Source organism: Ranitomeya imitator, chromosome 3 (assembly GCF_032444005.1).
Source record: "Ranitomeya imitator isolate aRanImi1 chromosome 3, aRanImi1.pri, whole genome shotgun sequence".
Taxonomy (NCBI): Eukaryota; Metazoa; Chordata; class Amphibia; order Anura; family Dendrobatidae; genus Ranitomeya; species Ranitomeya imitator.
Window position 1 is genome coordinate 399153131 of NC_091284.1, and position 13762 is coordinate 399166892.

The 13762-nt window shown below is 44.5% G+C and overlaps 2 protein-coding genes across 2 annotated transcripts in view; one reads left to right on the forward strand and one right to left on the reverse strand.

The window, feature by feature from the left end:
* The window catches only part of YARS1 (tyrosyl-tRNA synthetase 1), a 117357-nt gene that overhangs the window by 62591 nt on the left and 41004 nt on the right, over positions 1–13762 (reverse strand). The window contains exons 5-6 of the mRNA XM_069757069.1: positions 11279–11408; positions 7874–7954 (exon numbers count right to left, since the gene is read on the reverse strand). Coding sequence (XP_069613170.1) covers positions 7874–7954; positions 11279–11408 — 211 coding nt within the window. The remainder of the gene's footprint in view (positions 1–7873; positions 7955–11278; positions 11409–13762) is intronic.
* Positions 1–13762, forward strand: part of S100PBP (S100P binding protein) — a 117430-nt gene that overhangs the window by 20991 nt on the left and 82677 nt on the right. The window lies entirely within an intron of this gene.

Consider the following 13762-nt stretch of genomic DNA (forward strand, 5'->3'; position numbering starts at 1 on the left):
ATGCACAGCAAGTTTCGGATCCACTATATCCAACCCCACCAAATCGGCCTTGGGAAGAGGACCAGAGTGGACCTCCTGAAACATAGGGTGGTACTGAAAGAGGTACCCCAGCTTGGTAGACCCCGTTACACTGGTGGCAGACAGCGGGATACCCCTTCTACAGGAGGAAAGGAATGAATGGAAGACAACTACCAGAAGTTAAAGAGGACTACATTAAAAGATCTGGTGGAAGCCCGAGGGTTAATCGCCAGCAACAAAACAAAAGCGGATTTGATAGCAGCCATCATGGAACACGACAGTGCAGCGCCCCCCAATGTGAACGTGGAGGAGACTGAATTCCAGAGGGAGGTAAAGAACAGACTGGCGTTCTATGGCCCAAACCCTGCAGTAGAGATCATACGAGAGGTGATGGCTGATGTGCGTACTGATCGGAAGGAAAAGATGGCCGAGCGGACCAGGATAGAGCTAGCCAAGATGGAGATGGCAGAGCGGACCAAAGTGGAGCTGGCCAAGATGGAGATGGCAGAGCGGAGAGAGGAGAGTCAGCGAGCAGGGGGAGCTCTGGCCTCCGCCCAGGTACCTTCAACAGTAAGCCACAAAAAGATCCAGTATAATGCCTTCTGACAGTTGGGGGAGGCAGTGGAAGACATTGATGGCTTTCTGCAGGACTTTGAGCGGCAGTGTGCCCTTCATCAAGTGAAGCCGGAGGAACGGGTTCAGATTCTGGCCAGCAAGCTGACAGGCCGGTTTACGCATAATAACAGACGCGGATTCTTTACTGCAAGAGCAGTGAGACTATGGAACTCTCTGCCGTATGATGTTGTAATGAGTGATTCGTTACTTAAATTTAAGAGGGGACTGAATACCTTTCTGGAAAAGTATAATGTTACAGGGTATATATACTAGATTCCATGATAGGGTGTTGATCCAGGGAACTAGTCTGATTGCCGTATGTGGAGTCGGGAAGGAATTTTTTTCCCCAATGTGGAGCTTACTCTTTGCCACATGGTTTTTTTTTGCCTTCCTCTGGATCAACATGTTAGGGAATGTTAGGTTAGGCTATGGGTTGAACTAGATGGACTTATATTCTTCCTTCAACCTTAATAACTATGTAACTATGTAATATACTACGTGGACATGCATATTCTAGAATACCTGATGCGTTAGAATCGGGCCACCATCTAGTATATATATACATACATACACATTGATAGGTAAGTCAGAGACCAACTTAGCATTTTCCTTTCATATAAATACAGAGAATTCTAACGTGACATGTTTCCTGTGTCATTCTGACCTTTGATTCAAGTTGCTGACATTACAGACTGCGCCCAGGGTTGTGAATAGTATGGGTGGGAGCGCTAGGAATAGCCAGCTTATACAGATAACGGGTTGTAAACTTTATTGTGATAAGGCTAATTACATGGACATTTGGACCTTACATAATTAAACATCTGTACACAACAAAATGGAGTAAACAAGATGTCCCACCAATCATTATAAAAATATAAATTTTATTCAATATAAATAATGTTTACAAATACATAAATATACATATTCCAATGTAGACCCAAATACACAGGAGACCAAAGAAAAGAACTAGTGATAGACTGGAGAGTAAAGGTACCGTCACACTAGACGATATCGCTAGCGATCTGTGACGTTGCAGCGTCCTGGCTAGCGATATCGTCCAGTGTGACAGGCAGCAGCGATCAGGCCCCTGCTGTGCTGTCGCTGGTCGGGGAAGAAAGTCCAGAACTTTATTTCGTCGCTGGACTCCCCGCAGACATCGCTGAATCGGCGTGTGTGACACCGATTCAGCGATGTCTTTGCTGGTAACCAGGGTAAACATCGGGTAACTAAGCGCAGGGCCGCGCTTAGTTACCCGATGTTTACCCTGGTTACCATCGCTAAAGTAAAAAAAACAACCGCTACATACTTACCTACCGCTGTCTGTCCTCGGCGCTCTGCTTCTCTGCTCTGGCTGTGAGCACAGCGGCCGGAAAGCAGAGCGGTGACGTCACCGCTCTGCTTTCCGGCCGCTGTGCTCACAGCCAGAGCAGAGAAGCACAGCGCCGGGGACAGACAGCGGTAGGTAAGTATGTAGCGGTTGTTTTTTTTTACTTTAGCGATGGTAACCAGGGTAAACATCGGGTTACTAAGCGCGGCCCTGCGCTTAGTTACCCGATGTTTACCCTGGTTACCGGGGACCTCGGGATCGTTGGTCGCTGGAGAGCTGTCTGTGTGACAGCTCTCCAGCGACCAAACAGCGACGCTGCAGCGATCCGGATCGTTGTCGGTATCGCTGCAGCGTCGCTAAGTGTGACGGTACCTTTAGTGAGAGACAAAATGTATTCCCTCATGGTGTCAGCAGAGTTGCAATCAGATCAAGCAGAGTTCAAGGACTCGGCCCGTCACAATTCTATGATACAATCCTTAAACCATAGGTCCAGAACTCCTGCAAATAAATCAGCGCTTACCCATGAGTAGGGAGGCTGCGCGAAACGCGCGTCAGGGACACCTAGGGAGGCTGTGGGAGACATCCCTACTCATGGGTAAGCGCTGATTTATTTGCAGGAGTTCTGGACCTATGGTTTAAGGATTGTATCATAGAATTGTGACGGGCTGAGTCCTTGAACTCTGCTTAATCTGATTACATCTCTGCTGACACCATGAGGAAATTCGTTTTGTCTCTCACTTAAGGTACCTGTTGTGAATTCTGTGGCAGAGCTCCCTCCTATGGTCACAAGTGGTACTTCGGCTGATTCTCTCTGTGAGCTTCCGTTGGTGGAGGAAAGTGGTACTGCGGCTTCTGAGTTTCCTTCCTCAGGTGATGTGGTGAAGTCGTTAGGTGCTGCTCTATTTAACTCCACCTAGTGCTTTGATCCTGGCCTCCAGTCAATGTTCTAGTATTGGACCGGTTTCCTCCTGGATCGTTCCTGTGGCCTGCTGCTCTGCATAGCCAAGTTCCTCTTTGCTATTTGTTTGCTGTTTTTTTTCTGTCCAGCTTGTCAATTTGTTTTTTTCTGCTTGCTGGAAGCTCTGGGACGCAGAGGGTGTACCTCCGTGCCGTTAGTTCGGTACGGAGGGTCTTTTTGCCCCCTTTGCGTGGTTTTTGTAGGGTTTTGTGTTGACCGCAAAGTTACCTTTCCTATCCTCGCTCTGTTCAGAAAGTTGGGCCTCACTTTGCTAAATCTATTTCATCTCTACGTTTGTCTTTTCATCTTAACTCACAGTCATTATATGTGGGGGCTGCCTTTTCCTTTGGGGTATTTCTCTGAGGCAAGGTAGGCTTATTTTCTATCTTCAGGCTAGCTAGTTTCTCAGGCCATGCCGAGTTGCATAGGGAGCGTTAGGCGCAATCCACGGCTGCCTTTAGTGTGGTTGGAGAGGATTAGGGATTGCGGTGAACAGAGTTCCCACGTCTCAGAGCTCGTTCTTGTTTTTTGGGTTATTGCCAGGTCACTGTATGTGCGCTGACCTCTATGTCCATTGTGGTACTGAATTACCTTTCATAACAGGTACCGTCACATTTAGCGACGCTCCAGCGATATAGACAACGATCCGACCTAAACTAGATCGCTGGAGCGTCGCTGTTAGGTCGCTGTAGAGATGTCAAACACAGCAACTCCAGAACGATGCAGGAGCGATCCAGTGACGTACTTATCGTTCTCGTTGGTTGTTAGCTCTGTGAAAAAACATTGAAGGCATCGTTGCTTTTGCTGTCAAACATGATGAATCACGCCGACCTGACGACAAAATAAAGTTCTGGACTTTCAGCTCCGACCAGCGATGTCACAGCAGGATCCTGATCGCTGCTGCGTGTCATACACAACGAGATCGCTATCGAGGACGCTGCAACATCACGGATCGTTGTCGTTCTCGTTGTAAAGTTGCTCAGTGTGAAGGTACCTTTAGGTCGCTGTAGAGATGTCAAACACAGCAACTCCAGAACGATGCAGGAGCGATCCAGTGACGTAACTGCGACTCACTTATCGTTCTCGCTGGTTGTTAGCTCTGTGAAAAAACATTGCTGGCATCGTTGCTTTTGCTGTCAAACATGACGAATTACGCCGACCTGACGACCAAATAAAGTTCTGGACTTTCAGCTCCGACCAGCGATGTCACAGCGGGATCGAGATAGCTGCTGCGTGTCAAACACAACGAGATCGCTATCCAGGACGCTGCAACGTCACGGATCATTGTCGTTCTCGTTGTAAAGTTGCTCAGTGTGAAGGTACCTTTACTCTCTAGTCTATCACTAGTTCTTTTCTTTGGCCTCCTGTGTTTTTGGGTCTACATTGGAATATGTATATTGATGTATTTGTACACATTAATATTGAATAAAAATTTATATTTTTATAATGATTGGTGACAATCTTGTTTACTCCATTTTGTTGTGTATACTGTTTTTGGGAGTAGTCTCTTTCAGTTACCTTTCTTTGGTGACTATGATGGGAGAGTGATATTTGTTCACCCTCGGCCACAGTGTTATAGTGTGCTTAATGACTCTTCGATTGAATAAACATCTGTTCACGTTTCATTTTTAATGGAAAAATCAACTGATGGATAATAATGATCTTACTTGTAATAAACAGCTGATATGCGCATAACAGGACGTATAACAAGGATGCATACACCCACTCAAAAGAGTATATAAGGGCAAGCTCTGATTGAATAAATGTATGGCATTTGATACAGATTCACTGTCTCTATCCATCACTTGCTCGAGCAATCCTAATATTTGACATCCATCCAATATACTTGATGGTCTGACTTGAAGAACACCCTAACAATATACATTGCTCAAAAAAAAAGGTAACACTAAAATCCCACATCCTAGACATCACTGAATGAAATATTCCAGTTGTAAATCTTTATTCATTACATAGTGGAATGTGTTGAGAACAATAAAACCTAAAAATTATCAATGTAATTCACAACTAATATCCTACCGAGGTCTGGAGTTGGAAAGATGCGCAAAATCAAAATGGAAAATGAAGTTACAGGCCGATCCAACTTCAGTGGAAATGCCTCGAGACAAGGAAATGATGCTCAGTAGTGTGTGTGTGGCCTCCATGTGCCTGTATGACCTCCCTACAACGCTTGGGCATGCTCTTTATGAGGCGGCGGATGGTCTCCTGAGGGATCTCCTCCCAGACCTGGACTAAAGCATCCCCCAACTGCTGGATAGTCTGTGGTGCAACGTGACGTTGGTGGATGGTACGAGACATGATGTCCCAGATGTGTTCAATCGGATTCAGGTCTGGGGAACGGGTGGGCCAGTCCATAGCTTCACTGCTTTCATCTTGCAGGAACTGCTGACACACTCCAGCCACATGAGGTCTGGCATTGTCCTGCATTAGGAGGAACCCAGGGCCAACTGCACCAGCATATGGTCTCACAAGGGGTCTGAGCATCTCATCTCAGTACCTAATGGCAGTCAGGCTACCTCTGGCGAGCACATGGAGCTGTGCGGCCTTCCAAACAAATGCCACCCCACACCATTAATGCACCACTGCCAAACCAGTCATGCTGGAGGATGTTGCAGGCAGCAGATCGCTCTCCACAGCGTCTCCAGACTTTGTTACGTCTGTTGTATGTGTTCAGTGTGAACCTGTTTTCATCTGTGAAGGGCACAGGGCGCCAGTGGCGTATTTGCCAATCGTGGTGTTCTGTGGCAAATGCCAAGCGTCCTGCACGGTGTTGGGCTTTAAGCACAACCCCCATCTGTGGACGTCGGGCACTCAGACCATCCTCATGGAGTCGGTTTCTAACCGTTTGTGCAGACACATGCACATTTGTGGCCTGCTGGAAGTCATTGTGCAGGGCTCTGGCAATGCTCCTCCTGCTCCTCCTTGCACAAAGGCTGAGGTAGCAGTACTGCTGCTGGGTTGTTGCCCTCCTACAGCCCCCTCCACCAGTGTGCTAGCCCTAGTATTAAAGGGTAATTCCCATTTTTATTAATGGATATTTTCGGATAGGGCTTGTAAAAACTTCAAAGCTGTTCTTGAGGTATTAACACTTTTATTAGCTCGGTGCCTAGGAGACCAACCGCCGCTGCTGTCTTGCTTGTAAGTGCTACATTGAAGCTGGCTGGGATTAGACGTTAACAGTACACTCCAGTAGGTTCAAAACAGTACACTGGCCCAATGTAAAAGAGCTGATGAGTACTGCACATGTTCTGCAGTGGTGGTTGGTCTCTAAGGCAACCATCTGTAATCAAAGTGTTAAAATGGCAAATTGTAAAACGGATTCTATTTACAAACACTATCCAACAATTGGACTAACCCTTTGATTTTAATAAGCAGCTTTCAATGACACGTAGGCATGCATATGTGTAAGATCTGTTAACATGCATCTACATTAGGTTCTGTAGAAGGACGTAGATCTGGGGATTTATTATGATGGAATATAGGCTGAACTGGATGGACAAATGTCTTTTTTTCGGCCTTACTAACTATGTTACTATGTTACTATGTCTGCATAAAACATTCATCAAAACGTCCACCAAAATCAATCCTGGCAACAGTGATCATAAGCACTCGGTGTGTCAGTGGGGTCGTCTTACCAGAGGTAATGTTTATCATGGGTTTACGAGTATGGCCATGAATGGCCTGGACTGTAGATTGTAATGATGCTCAGAGCAGAAGACTTTTCACGGGACTGTGACAGTGTCCACCTTCACCTAAGCCTCTGTGCCCAGAGATGGACTACGAAACCCCATTACTAGACTAAGAATGACTCAGGGAAGTTAAAGGGCTTGCTCAGTGTGGGATTGTCGGCATGCATGACACCTGGAGGGCATCCACTGGTTGCCTTAACTTTCCTGACTGGCGTACAGCAGAGGCTCATAAAAGCTCAACATGGAAATGAGAGGCACGGCTAATACAATTAAGGTTCCATGATCCACCCATCTGATTAGCATTCAGTAAAAAGCGGATTCACGGAGATGGAGAGGACTCCATGAGTCGTAAAGTACTTTTTAACTTTAGGCAGAAAGATCCAAATGTGCATCCACTATATTCCCTTAAGGCCAAGTTCTCACAATGCCCGGACTGACTGCGCGTCTCCTGACCAAACTTACAGCACTATATGCAGTCCATATATTAGCCATGAAATCTTCTTCATCTCTGGCTTTTATGAACAGAACACAAACTCTTTATAGTGTATGTGGCTGACATTTGTTTGTTTTTTGCAGACTGTGCATCCGGAAAAAAAAATCATTGAGAAGTTTCAGATTCATGAATTAAAATCACCCGTACAATTCTATGGGTCCGTAAAAGTCACTATCACCAGTGTGCCCTCTCTGTGCTGTTCATTTTGCACTGGATAGAAGAAGCTTCACCATATTTTTTTTTATGGAATTAAATAATTTCTAAATGAAAGGCTAACAAAACACTAATGAAAGGAGGACTGAATACGGATGACGTTGGGAACTTTTTTTTTTATCACATATGTGATAAAAAAGGAGCTTCTCAATGAGGTCTCAATGAAAGTGAACACCATGCAAGGTCAAAATGGAAGCTCTGAAGTGGTTGTCTGGAGTTAGGATACAAGTCTGCAATCAGTCCATGTGACTGCAGACTTGTGAATCCTCACACCGCGCACATAATACGCTGTGATGGTTTTATAGTGCCAGGAGCGGCACAAGTATGTGATGTGCATACGTGCGGTCACATGCCGACTAGTGCCAATGTACCGAGTGAGACTGGACAGGTCTAGTTGGAATGTGGACGAAAGTATGCAAATCGCATATTTGTGGTCACATGACCACCCACACCCAGCACCCGAGAATCCTCCACCACTGATAACTGACCAGCAATAGTAAAATAGAATAACTTCACAGAGATTGTTCCAATAGAATTTCTACCTTTTCAGCAAATGTAAAAATTTTCCTCTGATCAACACCCCCAAACTGTGCATCAACTTTCAAGTATTCTTCATCCAAGGCCTGCAAGCAACAAGACAAACAAAGATCAGTGGAGGGTGCACATGATTAAAAGTACTAAGTTCACACAATTGTGACAATCATCAGCTGATGGAGGCCGAGAAGCATACAGACACAATGACAATGTGGCCTGCTCAAAGCTTGCCAACCCCTTTATTTATACCAATAGCTTGGCGAGAGAGCAAAAAAAAAAAAAAAAAAAATTGACCAATCAGCATGACAAACGGAAATTTTAACACACATATATTATCTGAAAGTAGAAGACCCTCAAGCACAAACCAGGGAGGAAACAGCACAATACACATTCTTATGCATTTATTCTCCACGATCCAACCACAAGTTCCGAAATCTAATCTTCCAAGCTTGCAAATACATAGCGCCCGACTCATCATTTGCGATTTGTTGAAGCCACTTTTTTCTGTCTTGGTTGATGTTTTTGTGCCTAATTTTTGAAAATGACGCAGCTTCATGAACTGAGCGCAAAATCAAAAATGCTCTTTATTTTTATTTTTTTTTACTTTAACCAATTTTTCAGCGATTGTTCAGCATCAAAAAGTCACAAAGCCTTTAAAAAGTTGAACGTTTGTCAAAAAATGCATCAGTTTGAAAATTCTGCCAAACACTGTACTCGAGGGAGGGACTGAAGTGAGATGTGTCAGAAAAGTGTGACATTTGTCACAGGTCATGAATCTGTCTTAAACATCTAGATAAGCAAAGTTGTCCAGGACGAATAGAGACAGACTTAGAGAGAACCGGTCATCAGGATATTAGAACCCAAATGAAGGGCATATACAGTCATGGCCAAAAGTTTTGAGAATGAGATAAATATTAATTTTTCCAAAGTCTACTGCTTCATTTTTTCTAATGGCAATTTGCATATACTCCTGAATGTCAGAGTGATCAGCTTAAAGGGACACTGTCACCTGAATTTGGAGGGAACAATCTTCAGCCATGGAGGCGGGGTTTTTGATTCACCCTTTCCTTACCCTCTGGCTGCATGCTGGCTGCAATATTGGATTGAAGTTCATTCTCTGTCCTCCATAGCACACGCCTGCGCAAGGTAAGATTGCCTTGTGCAGGCATGTACTACGGAGGACAGAGAATGAACTTCAATCCAATATTGCAGCCAGCATGCAGCCAGCGGGTAAGGAAAGGGTGAATCAAAAACCCCAAAACCCCGCCTCCATGGCTGAAGATTGTTCCTTCCAAATTCAGGTGGCAGTGTCCCTTTAACAGCAATTACTGTACTTGCAAAGTCAATATTTGCCCAGAAAATGAACTTTAACCCCCAAAACACATTTCAACATCATTGCAGTCCTGCCTTAAAAGGAGCAGCTAACATCGTTTTAGTGATTGATCCAATAACACAGGTGTGGGTGTTGAGGAGGACAGGGCTGGCGATCAATCAGTCATGATTAAGTAAGAATGACATCACTGGACACTTTAAAAGGAGGCTGGTGCTTGGTATCATTGTTTCTCTTCAGTTAACCATGGTTATCTCTAAAGAAACACGTGCAGCCATCATTGCACTGCACAAAAATGGCCTAACAGGGAAGAGTATCGCAGCTACAAAGATTGCACCTCATTCAACAATCTATCGCATCATCAAGAACTTCAAGGAGCTTCCATTGTTGTCAAAAAGGCTCCAGGGCGCCCAAGAAAGACCAGCAAGCGCCAGGACCGTAGCTTAAAACTGTTTCAGCTGCGGGATCGGACTACCAGCAGTGCCGAGCTTGCTCCGGAATGGCAGCAGGCTGGTGTGAGTGCTTCTGCACGCACTGTGAGGCGGAGACTCTTTGAGCAAGGCCTGGTCTCAAGGAGGGCAGCAAAGAAGCCACTTCTCTCCAGAAAAAACATCAGGGACCGACTGATATTCTGCAAAAGGTACAGGGAGTGGACTGCTGAGGACTGGGGCAAAGTCATTTTCTCTGATGAATCCCCTTTTCGATTGTTTGGGACATCTGGAAAACAGCTTATTCGGAGAAGAAGAGGTGAGCGCTACCACCAGTCTTGTCTCATGCCAACTATAAAGCATCCTGAAACCATTCATGTGTGGGGTTGCTTCTCAGCCAAGGGAATCGGCTCACTCACAGTCTTGCCTAAAAACACAGCCATGAATAAAGAATGGTACCAGAATGTCCTCCAAGAGCAACTTCTCCCAACCGTCCAAGAGCAGTTTGGTGCCCAACAATGCCTTTTCCAGAATGATGGCGCACATTGCCATAAAGCAAAGGTGATTACTAAATGGCTCATGGAACAAAACATAAAGATTTTGGGTCCATGGCCTGGAAACTCCCCAGATCTTAATCCCATTGAGAACTTGTGGTCAATCATTAAGAGACGGGTGGACAAACAAAAACCAACAAATTCTGGCAAAATGCAAGCATTGATTATGCAAGAATGGACTGCTATCAGTCAGCATTTGGTCCAGAAGTTGATTGAGAGCATGCCAGGGAGAATTACAGAGGTCTTGAAGAAGGGTCAACACTGCAAATATTGACTTGCTGCATTAACTCATTCTGTCAATATAACCTATTGGTGCTGATAATGATTGCAATTATATTTCTGTATGTGATATAAACATCAGACAAACACTAATAAAAACCAGAGGGCAGCAGATCATGTGAAAATATAATTTTGGTGTCAGTCTCAAAACTTCTGGCCATGACTGTATGTAAGAATGCTTTGATGCTGATTAAATCGTTACCTTGCTTGTGGAAATCTAGAACTGGAATTGTATGCTAATGAGTTGCAAGTGCTCAGAGGGCGGGCACTGCACTTACAGCTCTCCTGCTACTCTGCCTTTTCCCAACCCACTGCCTGCCTCAGGTCACCGAAACATGATGCACCCGTCAGTCAGAGACAGGAGGCAGTCAGTGAGTAGGAAATAAGGAGAGGGGCAGGAGATATAAGGGCAGAGCCCACCCACAGAACACTTGCAACTCATTACCGTACAATATCAGATATGGAATTCTCTAAAACAGCAAAACCGGTATCTACCAGCAAGGTAAGGATATAATCAGCATTAAATCAAAAATTTAAATAGTGGTGCAAAGAATATACAGAATAAGGAGCAAATACTAAAGTCACTAAAAAGCAGAAAAGCAACAACGGTGAATTTGTCTTGAAACTTTCCATTTCTCTAAATAACACCCAGAAGTCTGGCCGGAAGAAGTCACATACACAGCCTTAAAGGGGACAAGTCCCCACAAAAATGTAGCCCAAGAGCAGTTTCTGCTCTTTATTGCTTATGAATGGAGACACATAAATCTTAATTAATCTACTATGTCAAATGATCTCTCAACATCAATTTCTGAGTAATCTCACCTGTAATCCTGGGTACAGCAGCCCGCTGAGCAGTGGATGCTCCACTTGTTTAACTACTTCAGCTCCAGCTTTCTTGGCATCATGCTGAGTGACTACTGACGAAAGCCTGTACACATCTAATGTATATTCCCTGTAAGAAAGAATAGATATAAATCACAAGTCAGAAATGGACATTATACATATACAGTCATATACAGTCAAGGCTGAAAGTGTGGACACTTGAAAGTGATCTAGAAAATAAAGTATTTATCTCAGAAATTATTGCAATTACATGTGTTATACACATGTTTATTTCCACAAAAAAAAAACAGAGAAATAGAAGGCAAATTGGACATAATTTTGAATAAAACACCAAATATGGGTCAGACAAAATTGTTGGTACCCTCAACTTAATATTTGGTTGCACAACCTTTGGAATATATACCGTATATACTCGAGTACAAGCCAAGACCCCTAATTTTGCCACAAAAAAACTGGGAAAACTTAATGACTCGAGTATAAGCCTAGGGTGGAAAAATGCAGCAGCTATCGATAAATGTCAAAAATAAAAATAGATACCAATAAAAATAAAATTAATTGAGACATCAATAGGTTAACCCCTTCATGGCCTTGGGATTTTTCGTTTTTCCGTGTTCGTTTTTCACTCCCCTCCTTCCCAGAGCCATAACTTTTTTATTTTTCCGTCAATTTGGCTATGTGAGGGCTTATTTTTTGCAGGACGAGTTGTACTTTTGAACGACATCATTGGTTTTAGCATGTCGTGTACTAGAAAACGGGAAAAAAATTCCAAGTGCGGTGAAATTGCAAAAAAAGTGCAATCCCACACTTGTTTTTTGTTTGGCTTTTTTGCTAGGTTCACTAAATGCTAAAACTGACCTGACATTATGATTCTCCAGGGCACCTAACATGACTAGGTTTTTTTTTTACCTAAGTGGTGGAAAAAAATTCCAAACTTTGCTAAAAAAAAAAAAAAAAAAAATTGCGCCATTTTCCGATACTCATAGCGTCTCCATTTTTCATGATCTGGGGTCGGTTGAGGGCTTATTTTTTGCGTGTCGAGATGACATTTTAAATGATAGCATTTTGGTGCAGATACGTTCTTTTGATCGCCCGTTATTGCATTTTAATGCAATGTCGCGGCGACCAAAAAAACATAATTCTGGCGTTTCGAATTTTTTTCTCGCTACGCCATTTAGCGATCAGGTTAATGCTTTTTTTAATTGACAGATCGGGCGATTCTGAACGCGGCGATACCAAATATGTGTAGATTTGATTTTTTTTATTGATTTATTTTGATTGGGGCAAAAGGGGGGTGATTTAAACTTTTATATTTTTTTCACATTTTTCTTAACTTTTTTTTTTTTTTTTTTTTTTTACTTTTGCCATGCTTCAATAGCCTCCATGGGAGGCTAGAAGCAGGCACAGCACGATCGGCTCTGCTACATAGCAGGGAGCTGCTGTTCGCTGCTATGTAGCAGAAAATCAGATGTGCTGTGAGCGCCGACCACAGGGTGGCGCTCACAGCTGCCGGGGATCAGTAACCATAGAGGTCTCAAGGACCTCTATGGTTACAATACTGAAGCATCGCCGACCTCCGATCATGTGACGGGGGTCGGCGATGCCGTCATTGCCGGCCGCTTGGCCGGATGCGGTAGTTAAATGCCGCTGTCTGTGTTTCACAGCGGCATTTAACTAGTTAATAGGCGCGGGCAGATCGCGATTCTGCCTGCGCCTATTACGGGCACATGTCAGCTGTTCAAAACAGCTGACATGTCTCGGCTTTGATGCGGGCTCACCGCCGGAGCCCGCATCAAAGCGGGGCTTCTGACCTCGGACGTACTATCCTGTCCGAGGTCAGAAAGGGGTTAAGTGTTTTTGAATATCGATATTGAATCAGGAGCCCCATATAATGCTCTATACAGTTCATGATGGGCCCCATAAGATGCATATTAAAATACGCCCCATATAATGCTGCACAAATGCTGATTATGGCCCTATAAGATGCTCCATACAGACATTTGCCTCATATGCTGTTGCTGCGATTAAAAAAAAAAAAAAAAAAAAAATAATAATAATAATCACATACTCGCCTCTCATCCCTCAGGCCCCCGGCACTTGCTAAAGTCACCTGTCCGCGTTCCACCACTGGGCGCAGCTGTGTCTTTCGCGTCCTCTGCACTGACTGTTCAGGCAGAGGGCGGCGCGCACACGAATCGGTCATCGCGCCCTCTGACCTGGGCATCACTGCTGAGGACGCGGAAGACGGAGCGTCGCCCGACGGTGGAACGAGGGACAGGTGAATATCACGCACTGCCCCCGTCATACTCACTTGCTCCTGGCGCGGTCCCTACACTTCCCTGGTTCTCCGGGCGCTGACACCTTCCTGTATTGAGCGGTCACATGGTACCGCTCATTACAATAATAAATATGCGGCTCCACCCCTATGGGTGTGAAGTCGGGTCCATATTCATTATATATGGAGAA